The sequence below is a fragment of the Nerophis lumbriciformis genome, linkage group LG16 (genome assembly GCF_033978685.3).
Source record: "Nerophis lumbriciformis linkage group LG16, RoL_Nlum_v2.1, whole genome shotgun sequence".
Lineage (NCBI taxonomy): Eukaryota > Metazoa > Chordata > Actinopteri > Syngnathiformes > Syngnathidae > Nerophis > Nerophis lumbriciformis.
The window spans coordinates 18,784,599-18,802,665 of record NC_084563.2 but is presented as its reverse complement, the minus strand read 5'-3'; the positions used below and the strand labels follow the sequence as shown (position 1 = coordinate 18,802,665).

Genomic DNA, 18,067 nt, shown 5'->3' with positions numbered 1-18,067 from the left:
TATTTCCATATAACCTCATGTAAATTTGCAGTACGTGCGTGTCTAAATGGACAAACTGAAATGTCCATATATCCTCATGTAAATTTGCAGTATATGTGTGTGTGTGTGTGTGTGTGCGTGTGTCTAAATGGACAAACTGAAATTTCCATATATCCTCATGTAAATTTGCAGTATGTGTGTGTGTGTGTGTGTGTGTGTGTGTGTGTGTGTGTGTGTGTTTGTGTGTGTGTGTGTAAATGGAGAAACTGAAATGTCCATATATCCTCATGTAAATGTTCAGTACATGTGTGTATAAATGGACAAACTGAAATTTCCATATATCCTCATGTAAATTTGCAGTGTGTGTGTGTGTGTGTGTGTGTGTGTGTGTGTGTAAATGGACAAACTGAAATTTTCATATATCCTTATGTACATTTGCAGTATGTGTGTGTGTGTGTGTAAATGGACAAACTGAAATTTCCATATATCCTCATTTAAATTTGCAGTGTCAGTGAGTGTGTAAATGGAGAAACTGAAATTTCCATATATCCTAATTTAAATTTGCAGTACGTGTGTGTCTAAATGGAGATACTGAAATTTCCATATATCCTCATTTAAATTTGCAGTGCCAGTGAGTGTGTAAATGGAGAAACTGAAATTTCTATATATCCTCATGTAAATTTGCAGTGTGTGTGTGTGTGTGTGTGTGTGTGTGTGTGTGTGTGTGGGTGGGTGGGTGTGTGTGGGTGTGTGTGTGTCTAAATGGACAAACTGAAATTCCCATATATCTTCATGTAAATTTGCAGTGGACTTGTGTGTAAATGGACAGCCGTGTGTGTCTGTGTGTGTAAATGGACAAACATGTACTTCTTAGTGCCAACCTTTGTGCCGTCTGTCTTCAGGACCAGCTTACTCCCGCGGGTGATCGAGGCCAAGTACCTGGACATCATGGACTCGCAGCACATGTGAGCAGAAAGGGACGACGCAAATGGCGACCACTGACTCTTCTTCTCAATAAAGTTGGTACGACATCTCCTGCAACGTGATCCAACTCTCACATTCTTCGCCAGCCAGCTGGGGACAAAAAGCAAAACAAAGTTAAAGAAACCCTCAAAATTAAAAAAAAAAAAAAAAGTTGTTTCCTGTTTCGTTGTTTGTATTTTTACTTTGTCCGTTAAAAAACAAAACAAAAAAAATGTAAACAATATTAATGCATTCTTGTACCTGACATTTTTAACATATAGCAATCTATAAATTAGTTTGAGACAATCTTTTTTTTTTTTTTTATTAGTCTTATTATAATAAAACATTGGTTCAGTGCAATGCAAATAAAGCCTGAATAAGGCCGCAGTGTGAAGCTCCTCCAATAGATGGCAGTAGACGCCTAGAGGCCAACATGGCAGTGGGATTAGAGCCTAAGAGGACAAAAACCCACAGCATGCTTTTGCTGTCCTTCAATTGGTTGACGTCACTCACTCAATAATAATAATAATAATAACATCAACAACCCGTGCATTTTACAAGTGCTTTTACTTATTTTAAGAGACCTTTTCTTGCCGTCGGTCCCTAAAAACACTAGAGCACTCCTGTTTCCACTGCCTTAAAAAGGAGCAGAGCATCGCTCTTGTATAAAGAATCTTTGATCCAACATCAAGAGAGCTCCTGTGAAATATAGGATCGCTGGTAAATGGTTTTTGCAGCATGTGCTTAAAAACATTTTTTGCAATAGGTCGGTAAAAACAGCAGAGTGCTTGCTCCTGTCATACAGTAGATGATCTTTGAATGGTGTTTCTGCACTAGGGCCTTGACCCTTGTGCAACGTTCATATTGTTGTTACTCAGCCAGTGTTTGTGGGTCTGATGGACCCGTTGCATGTCTTTTAATGCCTCACAATCAAATACTTTTATGTTAAAATACTGAACAGATGTTTATTGGGATAAGGTAAACATCTGTTCAGTATTTTAACATAAAAGTGTTAGATTGTGAGGCATTAAAAGACACAAAATGCAACGGGTCCATCAGACCCACAAACACTTTTATGTTAAAATACTGAACAGATGTTTACCTGATCCCAATAAACCTCTGTTCAGTATTTTAACATAAAAGTATTTTATTGTGAGGCATTAAAAGACACAAAATGCAACGGGTCCATCAGACCCACAAACACTTTTATGTTAAAATACTGAACAGATGTTTACCTGATCCCAATAAACATCTGTTCAGTATTTTAACATAAAAGTATTTGATTGTGAGGCATTAAAAGACACAATGCAACAGGTCCATCAAACACTTTTATGTTAAAATACTGAACAGATGTATACCTTATCCCAATAAACATCTGTTCAGTATTTTAACATAAAAGTGTTTGATTGTGAGGCATTAAAAGCCCCAAAATGCAACGGGTCCATCAGACCCACAAACACTTTTATGTTTAAATACTGAACAGATGTTTACCTTATCCTAATAAACATCTGTTCAGTATTTTAGTATAAACATATTTGATTGTGAGGCATTAAAAGACACAAAATGCAACCGGTCCATCAGACACTTTTATGTTAAAATACTGAACAGATGTTTACCTTATCCCAATAAACATCTGTTCAGTATTTTAACAGAAAAGTATTTGATTGTGAGGCATTAAAAGACACAAAATGCAACGGGTCCATCAGACCCACAAACACTTTTATGTTGAAATACTGAACAGATGTTTACCTTATCCCAATAAACATCTGTTCAGTATTTTAACATAAAAGTGTTAGATTGTGAGGCATTAAAAGACACAAAATGCAACGGGTCCATCAGACCCACAAACACTTTTATGTTAAAATACTGAACAGATGTTTACCTTATCCCAATAAACATCTGTTCAGTATTTTAACACAAAAGTGTTTGATTGTGAGGCATTAAAAGACACAAAATGCAACGGGTCCATCAGACCCACAAACGCTGGCTGAGTAACAACAATATGAACGTTGCATGGAAAATTTCTCTGCCAGTTTCTGCATCCCACAGGGATTCTTCTTTTGTGTCTCTGCACCTGCGGTTCCCACACAAGGTTGCAACATTGTTTGTCAACACTGTCTGCTCTCATTTTCTCGCACATTTGACCCTCTGATGTTCCGTGTACCTACACTCTGTCCTCCTCCTGTCTAGGGCTGCTGTGTGTGTGTGTGTGATACACAGATTATTATTTTCCACACTTCTATTAGCCCCGGGTCCAGTGGACCCGGACATCTTATATGTAATAGAAATGTGTTGGGGGGGTGTATGGTGTGTAGTCATTAAATATGTATTCTGATATATGTTCTTCACAGAAAATGAGCCAAAGTCAGTGAGTCTCAGTTTGAAAAATCTATTAATTGTATCATTTTTCTTTTAATAAAAAAATGAAAATGGGTCCCACAGACCCGAACACCACACAAGGGTTAAAAAACAGCAGAGCAATCATATCCTAAAGCATCTTAAACCATCTTTAGATGCTTGGAAACAGCAGAACTCCTGTCAAATAAAGGATCTTTGATTAGTGCTTATTTTTCGGTGCACCGTTGCATCATTTAGATCGACGGTCCTCAAACCTTTGTCACCGAGTACCACCTCAGAAAACACTTGGCTCTCCATGTACCACCATAATGACCAACATTAAAACACAGCAGCGTAGTAGGCCTAAGTATTCATTAAAAACAAGGCAGTGGTTTTATTCAGCAAGTTTGTAAACCGCGATCAACAAAATTGGTAATTTAAAAGATAATTTGATACAAGATATATCGTTTTAAAAGGAGGTCCATCGGTCTGGGGGTCCTCGGTCTGACTTCAGCGTATTGTCTTTACACACGTTTGTGTAGGTTTATGGTTTATGATGCAATGGGTTTCTAGAAAGTTTGATTTTTAGTGGACTCAACAAGAAGCAAATGTGTTGCCATGGTGATTCGTCCTCGGATAGTCACCACCGAGAAGCCGCCAATTAAACGTCTGCCCCTTTTCATACATTGTATTAACGTCGGCGCCACCTACGTAGAGAAGGTGGTCCTGACAAGAGGCGGAGGACAGGAACAGCTCGTGTGGACGGACGCCGCTCGCCAACATGTCACCTCGCCCACGGGCAGGAAGTGATCGACACGCTGAAAGTACAAACCCCGTTTCCATATGAGTTGGGAAATTGTGTTAGATGTAAATATAAACGGAATACAATGATTTGCAAATAATTTTCAACCCATATTCAGTTGAATATGCTACAAAGACAACATATTTGATGTTCAAACTGATAAACATTTTTCTTTTGTTGCAAATAATCATTAACTTTAGAATTTGATGCCAACAACACGTGACAAAGAAGTTGGGAAAGGTGGCAATAAATACTGATAAAGTTGAGGAATGCTCATCAAACACTTATTTGGAACATCCCACAGGTGTGCAGGCTAATTGGGAACAGGTGGGTGCCATGATTGGGTGTAAAAACAGCTTCCCAAAAAATGCTCAGTCTTTCACAAGAAAAGATTGGGCGAGGGACACCCCTTTGTCCACAACTGCGTGAGCAAATTGTTGAACAGTTTAAGAACAACGTTTCTCAAAGTGCAATTGCAATACATTTAGGGATTTCACCATCTACGGTCCATAATATCATCAAAAGGTTCAGAGAATCTGGAGAAATCACTCCACGTAAGCGGCATGGCCGGAAACCAACATTGAATAACCGTGACCTTCGATCCCTCAGACGGCACTGTATCAATCTTTAAAGGATATCACCACATGGGCTCAGGAACACTTCAGAAAACCACTGTCACTAAACACAGTTGGTCCCTACATCTGTAAGTGCAAGTTAAAGCTCTACTATGCAAAGCGAAAGCCATTTATCAACATCATCCAGAAACGCCGCCGGCTTCTCTGCGCCCGAGATCATCTAAGATGGACTCATGCAAAGTGGCAAAGTGTTCTGTGGTCTGACGAGTCCACATTTCAAATTGTTTTTAGAAATATTCGACATTGTGTCATCCGGACCAAAGGGGAAGCGAACCATCCAGACTGTTATCGACGCAAAGTTCAAAAGCCAGCATCTGTGATGGTATGGGGGTGCATTAGTGCCCAAGACATGGGTAACTTGCACATCTGTGAAGGCTCCATTAATGCTGAAAGGTACATACAGGTTTTGGAACAACATATGCTGCCATCTAAGCGCCGTCTTTTTCATGGACGCCCCTGCTTATTTCAGCAAGACAATGCCAAGCCACACTCAGCACGTGTAACAAAAAAAGAGTGCGGGTACTTTCCTGGCTCGCCTGCAGTCCAGACCTGTCTCCCATTGAAAATGTGTGGCACATTATGAAGCGTAAAATACGACAGCGGAGACCTCGGACTGTTGAACGACTGAAGCTCTACATAAAACAAGAATGGGAAAGAATTCCACTTTCAAAGCTTCAACAATTAGTTTCCTCAGTTCACAATCGTTTATTGAGTGTTGTTAAAAGAAAAGATGATGTAACACAGTGGTGAACATGCCCTTTCCCAACTACTTTCGCACGTGTTGCAGCCATGAAATTCTAAGTTAATTATTATTTTGAAAAAATAATAAAGTTTATGAGTTTGAACATCAAATATGTTGTCTTTGTAGCATATTCAACTGAATATAGGTTGAAAATGATTTGCAAATCATTGTATTCCATTTATATTTACATCTAACACAATTTCCTAACTCATATGTAAACGGGGTTTGTAGCAAAAAGTAGCACACTGGAGCTAATTGGCCAATTATCATATTTAACAAATTATAATTAATTGTTGTATAACTGTTTTATTATTTTTTTGTTTCAACGCTTAAAAGCTTTAGTGACGTGGCCCCAAGATGCAGAAGGTGAGTGAATCAATATACTTTAATAGAACAAAAGAAAACGCACTAATGAGGAAATGGGAGAATGCAACTCGGAGTCGAAAAAAGGAACAAAAGAAGGCGAGCACAACTAATTATGGCACTCACGTTGTTTAAAGCAGGAGTCTCACTGGATGCAGAACCTGGGTGAGGCTGGGCGGCAAGAAAAGGTTTCTTAAAAAAAATCTAACATGCACTTTTTAATGAATTCACCTTCTTTGAATGGCTATCCTGCCCTAGCAACATACTTGCCAACCCTCCCGATTTTACCGGGAGACTCCTGAATTTCAGTGCCCCTTCCGACAAACTCCCGGGGCAACCATTCTCCTGAATTTGTCCTGATTTTCACCCGGACAACAATATTAAGGGCGTGCCGTGATGGCACTGCCTTTAACGTCCTCTACAACCTGTCGTCACGTCCGCTTTTTCACCATACAAACAGCATGTCACATGTTGTATGTGGCTTCTGCAGACACACGTAAGTGACCGCAAGACATACTTGATCAACGGCCATACAGGTCGGTTGGGGGGCGGGGGGGTTTGATGTGTGTGGGGGCGGAGTTTGGTGGTAGCAGGGGTGTATATTGTAGCCCGGAAGAGTTAGGGCTGCATGGGATTCTGGGTATTTGTTCTGCCATACAGGTTGGTTGGGGGTTTGGTGGTAGCAGGGGTGTATATTGTAGCCCGGAAGAGTTAGGGCTGCATGGGATTCTGGGTATTTGTTCTGTTGTGTTTATGTTGTGTTACGGTGCAGATGTTTCTCCCAAAATGTGTTTGTCATTCTTGTTTTGTGTGGGTTCACAGTGTGGCGCATATTTGTAACAGTGTTAAACTTGTGTATGCGGCCACCCTCAGTGTGACCAAGTATGTCTTGCAGTCACTTACGTGTGTGTACAGAAGCCAAATACAACATGTGACTGGGCTGGCACGCTGTTTGTACAGGTTGTAGAGGGCGCTAAAGGTAGTGCCATCACGGCACGCCCTAAATATTGTCTTTCGGGTGAAAATCGGCAGACATTTGAGAGAATGGTTGCCCTGAAATTCGGGAGTCTCCCGGAAAAATCGGGAGGGTTGGCAAGTATGACGCTGTCAAGCGGCATTCATATAAAACTTGCGGGCCGCACTAACATTACATTTTCATATTAAGGTGCGGGCCGCAAAATAACATCTCGCGGGCCGCAATTGGCCCGCGGGCCGCGTGTCTGGGACCCCTGGTTTAAAGCAATGGGCATTAGCAGAGCATTAATAGACATAGCGAGGAAGTGCAAATGGCAATCAACAGCGGCGGAGTAAAATAGGATTGGCAACCTCCGCAGCAGGTGTGGACGCCTGTGCTCAGCAAAAGGAAGTGAACTTACAAAATAAGAGCACAGGCCAGGAACTATAATACCACACATAAGGAAAAAGCAAACCGAAGTCCAAAAGAGTCTGAGGTCTGCATGGCAGCTTTATGTGACGATCTGTCACTTCATTTCTGTTTGTTTCCTTGTTTTGTATTCACTTCCTAGCAGTGCTCTTATTTTGTTTCCACTTCCTGCTCGTCCCGTTGAGCGCTGTGTTTTTTCCCCTCACCTGCTGTTGATTGGCAGCAGGTGTGGACCAATCAGCATGTTCCCATTTATTATGCCTGTCTCGCGCACTCCTCAGTGCTGGAGGATTGACTTATGTTTTCAGACCTGTTATATGCAAGACTGCTTTATCTGTGTTTGAGTCATCTTTTACCTGATCGGCATTCCCCTGGTTCCTGCATCTTGGGGTCACTACAATCCCAGCCATGCAAGTTTGTGACACTTCGTGGTATTAAAATCCACATTGCACATTTTTCTTGTTATATTTCACTTACCGTATTTTTCGGACTATAAGTCGCAGTTTTTTTCATAGTTTGGCTGGCTCCTAGAATTCCCGTTTTTATTTAGTTTTTTTTTAAAGCCCTCTTTTCCCTCCTCTTCCTGGACGGTCCACATTTTTCAACCAATTCCAATCATTACACCTCAAACATTCCTGTGTCATGATCCGTGGTCCGGATCATGTTTTGTTTAGTTATGCTCAGTGTTGGGACTAACGCGTTACAAAGTAACGCGTTACTGTAACACCGTTAGTTTTGGCGGTAACTAGTAATCTAACGCGTTATTTTTTTATATTTAGTAACTCAGTTACCGTTACTACATGATGCGTTACTGCGTTATTTTACGTTACTTTTTATGTAGTATAAAGTGTGTTTTATCGGAGCGCTGCTCTGTCATTGTTCTGATTCTTCTTGTGTCACAAGCCGGAGAAGAGAGAGAGACATGCGCTCTGTGTGGGTGTGTCTGAGTGTGAGTGTGGGGAGCGAGGGGGGGGGGGGGCGTGTCTGATCATGGCGGAGCCAGAAGTCGAGTTTGCTAACATGGAGATATTTTCACTACTTTTCTTTTGTCGAGCACAAAGAAAATAACATTTTAGTTAAATGTAAATTGTGCTTTGGATCAAAGATGCCATCTACTGCCCAAAACAGCAATTCAAATCTGCTGAAACAAGCTACATAGCAACATGCTTCGACGAAGCTAGTAAAGAGAGACAGAGACTCTGATGCCATTTCACCTCCACCACCACCACCATTCACCGCTGAAGGTACACACTCTGTCAATCAATGTTCCCTCTAATTGTTCATGTGTGAGCAAATGCAAAAAGTCCCTGAGCATTGAGTGGAGTCCATGTGAGCAACTTTAGACGTGCACACTGTGGCTACACCAGCAGCACACCTGTCCCAAACCTCACTAAATAACAACTTACATCTCCATCCATCCATCCATTTTCTACCGCTTGTCCCTTTCGGGGTCGCTGGAGCCTATCTCAGCTGCATTCGGGCGGAAGGCAGGGTACACCCTGGACAAGTCCCCACCTCATCACAGGGCCAACACAGATAGACAGACAACATTCTCTTATTATTAGAATCAAATGACAGCAGTCATTTCCATTTCTAATTTAAGTGTTTAGGGCCACTTATAATGACAATAACAAAAAATATTGTTTTTCATGAACTGTGTACTTGTATTGTTTGTCTGGGTGGAGGTCCTGCTTTGGAAATAATTTGTACCCCTTTCAGACATTGCATTTAGTTCCCATTAAAACATTCACATGTTGCACAATGAGATGTAAGCAGGGGATCATGTGTACATTCCTGCAACTTCCTGTTTGTAAAAAATATATTTTTATTAGTATTTATTTAATATACTAACAGCATTTAATGATTAATATTTATAAATTAAGACTCCTAATAAATGACACTAGAATAAGCACACATTTGATTGGTAAATCATAGTGTAACGACCTGGAATGACACTTTATGTGTGGTGTTGGAGTTGTCTGACTTTTTGTGTGGCTGTAAACGCATCACTGGCTAAGTTGCCATATGTGCAAGTGTTGGCGCACGTGAGAGAGCGAGCGGCTGCTGTTGATATAACAAAGTTGCTTTTGGTCTGGTTTGTACTGCAGAAAATGACCAGTTTTGCTAGATATCATTTTTTTTACTAATGTTTTGGTGATGTGTTTATGGCCGACAGTAAAGAGTTTTGCTCAGTAAAGTGATGGATGGAATTCATGTCCTCAAAGCGTCTCGACAGACGTTACAATATTTGAACAATGATGACGAAAACGGTTTTCTCTGTCGTGTCCGTGTCGTGTCGAAAATTGTTATGCGCTTATTTTTTTATTTGATTTTGTGCTTGGCATAGATTTGCCGTGCGCAGAGGACGCTTGAGCAGTGCGCAATTGCACATGCGCGCTCCTGAGAGGGAACGTTGCTGTCAATTCTCTTATATACTCTTTCATTCTAGACTTCTAGAGTGTTTGATTATCACATCACTCTAAATGTATAGACTATAAAGTTCACAAACATAAAGAGGGATCCTAGTGGGCCAGGCCAATCTTTCCTTATCTCTAAACTAAAACTGGGGAAATGTGTAGAGTGTTCTGGGCTTCAGACATGATTTTGTATCAGAATTACTTGAGGAAGAAAATGCCTGGTTAGACTTTGTGTATGTAGTGTGTGCCTTTCTTGCTTTACAGCTATGCTGTTATTATGCTGTTTGTTACTTATGTATGTTATGTTGCAGCTATTTAAAATAGTTTTGTCAATTTGTTCTGGCCAGAAACAAATTGGCCTTTGTAACATATATTTGTCTTTGTGTGTTGTATGTAAACCACATGGCTTAGCAGAGTTGAGTGATGCAAATGCATGTCAAGTTGATCAACAGATTGTATTATTCTCCAGTGCAATAACAGTACTGAAATGAAGGCTAAAAGGGCATTAATTGGAGCTTTAAAAAAAAAAGGAAAAAAGAAGTAACTAAATAGTTACTTTTCACAGTAACGCATTACTTTTTGGTGTAAGTAACTGAGTTAGTAACTGAGTTACTTTTGAAATGAAGTAACTAGTAACTGTAACTAGTTACTGCTTTTCAGTAACTAACCCAACACTGGTTATGCTGTTAGTTTTGGACTTCCTTAGTTCCTGGTTTCACTTCCTTGTTTGAGTTTGTTTTGTTTCCATGGTTACCCATTGGTTTCACCTGTTCCACGTTTGGACTCACACACACCTGTCACCAATCATGTCACTGTTATTTAAGCTTACCTTTGTTCATCACTCGTTCCGCCTGCATTGTCGTTATGTCACACCGGTTCATGTCTCGTTTTGACCAAGTAAGTTTCCATGTCCATGTCCTAGTTTCTGTTAATTAGCAGCTTCTGGTGTTTTAGGCACACTTGCCTTTTTTGGTTGTATTTTTGTGTTTTGTGGTAGTTCGTGGTTTATGTTAATAAATCCTAGCCTACCTTCACGCTGTCGTCCGGAGCCGTCTCTTTTGCGTTGGAAGAACAACCCCGCAGCTAGCTGCGACCCCCACGTGACATCCTGAGTTTGGATTTTAAAAAATTCCAATTTTTTTGGGGTCATACAAATTCCCGGTTTTCTTGAAAATAACGATTCTCAATTCAAACTGTTGCTACGTCAACATTTTCCGACCAAGTCCAATGCCAACCCATTTGTATCTTCTCGGACAATTGTGCGAGTATCAATATTTTCAAAAGTTCCCAGTTTTTTCCATAATTCCCAAATTTCCAGGAAACCCCCCTTCAAATGAATAGACATATTCAAAATTCTACAATGTTCAAAATCTTGCGCCACTTGGTACCCTATCCAGACCTTTCAACCATCCACTCACTACTTTTCCAAGATTTTGAAGGCAAAACATATCTTTTCCCGAAATTACCGGTAATTTTCTCCCCATTGACAATGAATGGGAAATATACAAACTTCGGCATATCCCACATTTCTCATCCAATTTGAATCATTCCAACAGCTACACACTACACTCACCCTGGACAATCAAGAAAATTCCAGGAATTCCCAGAATTCCCGTATTTTATTTTTTATTTTTTTAAAGCCCTCTTACCCCCCTCTTCCTGGACGGTCCACATTTTTCAACCAATTCCAATCATTACACCTCCAAAACATTCCTGAGTTTGGATATTAAAAAATTCCAAATTTTTTTGGGTCATACAAATTCCCGGTTTTCTTGAAAATAACGATTCTCAATTCAAACTGTTGCTACGTCAACATTTTCCGACCAAGTCCAACGCCAACCCATTCGTATCTTCTAGGACAATTGTGCCAGTATCAATATTTTTAAAAATTCCCAGTTTTTTCCATAATTCCCAAATTTCCAGGAAACCCCCTTCAAATGAATAGACATATTCAAAATTCTACAATGTTCAAAATCTTGCGCCACTTGGTACCTTATCCAGACCTTTCAACCATCCACTCACTACTTTTCCAAGATTTTGAAGGCAAAACATATCTTTTCCCGAAATTACCGGTAATTTTCTCCCCATTGACAATGAATGGGAAATATACAAACTTCGGCATATCCCACATTTCTCATCCAATTTGAATCATTCCAACAGCCACACACTCCACTCACCCTGGACAATCAAGAAAATTCCAGGAATTCCTAGAATTCCCATTTTTATTTTTTAAAAGCCCTCTTATCCCCCTCTTCCTGGACGGTCCACATTTTTCAACCAATTCCAATCATTACACCTCCCAAACATTCCTGAGTTTGGATTTTAAAAAATTCCAAATTTTTTGGGGTCATACAAATTCCCGGTTTTCTTGAAAATAACGATTCTCAATTCAAACTGTTGCTACGTCAACATTTTCCGACCAAGTCCAACGCCAACCCATTCGTATCTTCTAGGACAATTTTGCGAGTATCAATATTTTCAACAGTTCCCAGTTTTTTCCGTAATTCCCAAATTTCCAGGAAACCCCCCTTCAAATGAATAGACCTATTCAAAATTCTACAATGCTCAAAATCTTGCGCCACTTTGTACCCTATCCGGACCTTTCGACCATCCACTCATTACTTTTCCAAGATTTTGAAGGCAAAACATGTATTTTCCCGAAATCACGGGTAATTTTTCCCCATTGACAATGAATAGGAAATATACAAATGTATCCCATATTCCACATTTCTCATCCGATTTGAACCGTTCCAACATCCACACACTTCACTCACCTTGGACATTCAAGCCAGCATGTTTCGAAAATGTCCTGATTACCCGAATTACCAGGAATCTCCCCCCTTTGAAAAAAAAAGGGCAACATACAAACCTCTCCATATCCCACATTACTCATCCGATTTGAACCGTTCCAACATCCACACTCCACTCACCCTCGACATTCAAGCAATTCAGTTCCACTTGCGCACATAGGGTATTCACACGCAACTCCTTCTGGAATTGCAAATTCTAGTTTTGCAATAGTATTAGGGTCGTTAGAAAAATAGTTTCAAGCCGCAAGGGCCCCCCGGGGCGCACTTAGGACACCCCTGCGTGAGATGAGTCACTGTCTAAGACTTCATGTCGAGACGTTTCACTCCATCACAGGACGACGTGACGGCAAATGCACGTCAAGATGGCACTCGGTATATTGTCAGGACTCATAAAGATCCATCATGCATCACACAGCAACCTTAGCGCCGAGAACATAGGCATGCCCACTTTTTAAGCTGCACGAGACTGTCAGAATATTATAAACAGCTGGTAAGTACAACACCGTGCATGCTGATGAACATGGTGTTCAATTGCCGCCTCTCTGGCACAGCCAATCACAGGCCAGCGTCTTCACGAGATGTCAGATTGAACACATTGGAAGAAAGTGTGAAGTGTCTCACGAGGCGCTCATCTTCTCAGCGAAAGAACAGATTGTCAGTTCCAAGAAGATGATTAGCGGGAACATCATCATCACCTTCTTGCCAACCCTCCCGGATTTTCCGGGAGACTCCCGAAATTCAGCGCCTCTCCCTAAAACCTCCCGGGACAAATTTTCTCCCGAAAATCTCCCGAAATTCAGGCGGAGCTGGAGGCCACGCCCCCTCCAGGTTTATTGTTAGGCAGTTTCATTAACGTCCTCCCAGCACGGCAACAACACACAACAACAGCAGTCACGTTTTTGTCTACCGTATAGCAGTTTGTCTGCCGTAAACAGCAATGTTGTGACACTCTTAAACAGGACAATACTGCCATCTACTGTACATGCATATGTGACATTAACATCTAGGGCTTTTAGAGAGTGCAGTGCACAACTGTGCACACAACAAGGAGACGAAGCAGAATGCACCATCAGAGAGGGTGTTCAGCATGGTTAGAAAAATAGTGACAGAGAATAGAACAAGGATGGACAATTCAACCCTTAACTCAACAATGAGTAGATGAGTGTTATGTGTGTGTATATGTGTTAATAAATGAACACTGAAATTCAAGTATTTCTTTTATATATATATATATATATATATATATATATATATATATAATAAAATATATATATATAATAAAATATATATATATATATATATGTATATATATATATATATATATATATATATATATATATATATATATATAGCTAGAATTCACTGAAAGTCAAGTAGTCAAGTATTTCTTATACACATATATATATATATATATATATATATATATATATATATATATATATATATATATATATATATATATATATATATATATATATATATATATATATATGTATATGTATATATATATATGTATATGTATATATATATATATATATATATATGAAATACTTGACTTGGGGAATTCTAGCTGTAAATATACTCCTCCCCTCTTAACCACGCCCCCAACCACGCCCCCCGCCACCCCCACCTCCCGAAATCGGAGGTCTCAAGGTTGGCAAGTATGCATCATCATCATCATGTGAGGAAACCTCTGCTGTGTTGCATAACGCAAAGTGTCACGTTGTAGACACAAACATACACTATATTGACAAAAGTATCTTACTGAGATCATTTAGGACCAAAACCCTTAAAACAAGTAAAACACTAACATAAAATCTGCTTAGTGAGAAGAATTATCTTATCAGACAGAAAATAAGCAAATATCACCCTTATTTGTGATATTTACCGTATTTTTCAGAGTATAAGTCGCACCGGAGTATAAGTCGCACCTGTCGAAAATGCATAATAAAAAAGGAAAAAAACATATATAAGTCGCACTGGAGCCCGGCCTAACTATGAAAGAAACTGCGACTTATACTCCGAAAAATACGGTAATCTTACCTAGTTTTTGCAGTGTAGGCCTTCAGTGATTTTTGACTTCAATGATTACCTTTCAAAATCTCATAATTGATGTCACCACATGATCATTGCTGGAGAAATACTACACAGCAGTGGTGCCCAACCACTGGTCCGTGATGCACAGAAACATTAATTAATTTATAAACTACCGCATTTTTTCCAAATTAATTTTGGCCTTTCCCACTAAACACACCGATAATTTTGTTTATAGATGTATATTAAAACTCCTGATAGAAGTTGCCATTTGTTATATTACATTAATGCACATTAATGAACATATAACATGTTAATGTGCCAGATCGTAGCCAAAGAGTCTGCAGGATCATTGTATATAGTGGGGGTTCTTAACCTGTTTGACCTCAGGACCAAACCTTTCCACTCCAGAGGGACCCGGAGACAACTCCAGTATTAACACTGAAGTAGTAATCCTACTCTTGATTTTGATCATATTCAATAAAAGAAATTATATAAAAGCACGTGTTAATCACAAAGATTATTATTAATTTAACAAATAAACCTTAGGCTTAGGTCAGGCTGATTAGCAAAAGAAGTACTAACCAAATAAACAATACATTTACATACAATATGTATTATGTTGTGCTAAAACAAACTGAAATAATAATACATCTTTTTGTTAACTAAACTGTCAATAAAATTAAAGTGCAAATGAAAATATAGCTTCACAACTTTAGTCATAATTTTTGCACTTTAGCGCCAGACTTCTTCTGTTAGTTTTATATGGTCATTACTGCCACTAGTGGTAGAAGAGTGTAAAAGCGGACCACAGCTGAAAAAACAGATATATTACATTCTAGGGGGCGCTCGTGGTCCAACACTGGGCCCTGGCCCTATAGTTAAGAAGGTTAAGAAACACTGATATACAGTATATGCCATCAACGTGCCGGGGACCATCTGAAACACGCCCAGGGCTCCCACGACTTCAGCGTTATGGTGAGTTGATTTTTCATGCTCATTTTTTTTTTTCTATGTTTTTATCTGCCACACGTGGAAAGCCGGTCCGTGAAAATAATGCATACATTAAACCGGTCCCTGGTGGAAAAAAAGGTTGGGGACCCCTGCTATACAGGAAAGCGCATTGAACCACATCAACAGTATACAAAACGGTTTATTTTCTGGCGCATTTAATAAATTATAACGCGTCAGCAATTAAAACATATACCGTACATTTATCTGCTTGACTTATGCAACTTCCAGTCAATAAAGTTGGATTCAAAGTACACAAGATATATTAACTGCCCTGACCACATGATGGCGACAAACACACATGTAACAATGTTAATTAAATGACAAGCATGCCACACTTTCACAACAAGGGTTTACAACTTTTAGTTGTAACAGAATAGCTACTGACAACAACTTGTGATTTGATTGGCTATCGCAACTGTCTATCAACTCTGTGTGTTCTCAAATTCATCCAATCTCAGTATCCAATCACAGGACACGTAAATGTCACGTTCAACATGAGGCCACCGAGAAGGCCTTACTGACAACAACTTGTGATTTGATTGGCTATCGCAACTGTCTATCAACTGTATGTCCCCGTTCACTTACAGTACATAGATGCCTGCATTGTTGATTCTGAAGGCGTCTGGCAGATTTCGTACTGCATGGCAACATAAGCTAGCTGAATTCTGATTGGATGCACTGGAACGTGCATAATATGACGTGGAAAGAATATGAATATTTGTAGATATTTAGGGAAAGTAAATTAAATAAATATTGTATCTTTAATTATGATGATGATGATTTCTGGTTATGTTAGGCCAGCAGAGAAGGCCTTGCTGGCCCTGACGGCACACCACTGTCAATCAGCATCTTGATATGCCACACCTGTCAGGTGGGATATACCGTATTTTTCGGAGTATAAGTCGCACCGGAGTATAAGTCGCACCTGCCGAAAATGCATAATAAAGAAGGGAAAAAACATATATAAGTCGCACTGGAGCCCGGCCAAAGTATGAAAAAAAACTGCGACTTATAGTCCGAAAAATACGGTAGTCAGTGACGTGCAGTCAGGGGAGGCAGGTGAGACGGGGCCTCACGTGCCATCATGGAAATAAAAAAAATGTAAAAAGAAAAACAATTAATTAAATCGTAATATGTATCCAGTGATTATACTATAAAGTTATTTTCCGTTTAACTTCACCAGTTTTAGATTATTTTTTTTCACAATTGCTGAATTTTCACATTTCACGTTCAAATACTGAGAAGAGACTTCCGGTGAGTCAGCAGCCAGTTGTGCCTCACCATGGATTGCGCAATGACTCGGCTAACTGCTGGCCTGCTGTGCAGTGAGACCGTATTGCTATATGAATTATATTATACATTTACATATTTTAGTTAGCTGAGGTATATAATGTACAGTGTATTTTGTCAACAACTGTATGTGTGTAACGTATTTCTTGTGCTGAGCAATCATAAAACGGCTGCGAAGACGCACTGGGTGAGGCTCGCAGTAATCTCGCCTCATGGTGGTAGAGGGCGCTAGTGATCCCAGGGATCATTCTTGCGACTACTCGGCTGCAGAATAAGTGACAACAAGCTACAGTTAGCAGCGATCGTTTATTTTTTCCTCTCGCCTGGACTTTTAACATGGAGGATTACATATCTAAAATAAAACAGTTTTCTAAACTGGACTTTCAATCCAAGCAGGAGGTAGATCTCCATGGAGACAGAGAGACTTTTAAAACTGAAGAAAGATAAGGAAGACTTCTATAAACAAGTTATCGATGCTTTTATTCAGAAGGAGCGGCGCATGGACTTCATTTATAAGTAAAGGTAAGACCATAATAAAGTTTTTTTTATTAAATGTGCTTTTTTGTGTGCTCCAGTTTTTATGTGTAAAGAATGCTGGTATGAGCTTTTAAACATAACCTGTTAACTGCTTCCAATCAAATGGTGAATAAGATACTCTTTAGGGTTCATATGTTTGTAAATCTGACTGTGATGAAGTCAGTGCCTCACCAGCCATGAACCTCACCGCACGTCACTGGATATAGTGTATCATCTTGGCAAAGAAGAAATGCTCACTAACACAGATTTGCAAACAATATTTGAGAGGAAAAGTCTTGTGTGTATAGTAACAGTTTTAGATCTCAACTCATGAAAAATGGGAGCAAAACAAGTTTATATTTTTGTTCAGTATATATTAACAATGGTGTGTGCTATAGATAATTAGATACGTACAATAAAGAAACCGTTCAATCAGTAATTATGTCCAAAAGTGGAAGGAAAAAAAGTATAACAGATCCAAGGAAGGGAGGGGGAAGTTAATATCTCCTACCATGAAGCGGTGCGTAGGTAAGGTAGCTCGCCATCATTTTGAGAAGAAAATCGGACCTAAACCTGTTCCAAAAAATAAATTAGCACTCAAACATACTATAGATTACAGTCATCAAAATAAGTTGTTCAACAATTATGGCCTCATTTCACAGAGCAGAAAAATATACATGCATTTAGGGCTGCAACTAACAACTATTTTGATAATCGATTAATCTGTCGATTATTACTTCGATTAATCGATTAATGATCGGATAAAAGAGACAAACTACAT

General features: G+C 39.5%; 1 protein-coding gene across 2 annotated transcripts in view; it reads left to right on the top strand.

The window, feature by feature from the left end:
• Nucleotides 1–1,020, top strand: part of LOC133617042 (solute carrier family 4 member 11-like) — a 113,301-nt gene extending 112,281 nt beyond the window's left edge. For both annotated transcript variants that reach the window (XM_061976731.1, XM_061976732.1), the window contains one exon: nucleotides 882–1,020. In XM_061976731.1, coding sequence (XP_061832715.1) covers nucleotides 882–948 — 67 coding nt within the window. In that variant the 3' untranslated portion in view covers nucleotides 949–1,020. The remainder of the gene's footprint in view (nucleotides 1–881) is intronic.
• Nucleotides 1,021–18,067: the final 17,047 nt, after the last annotated feature.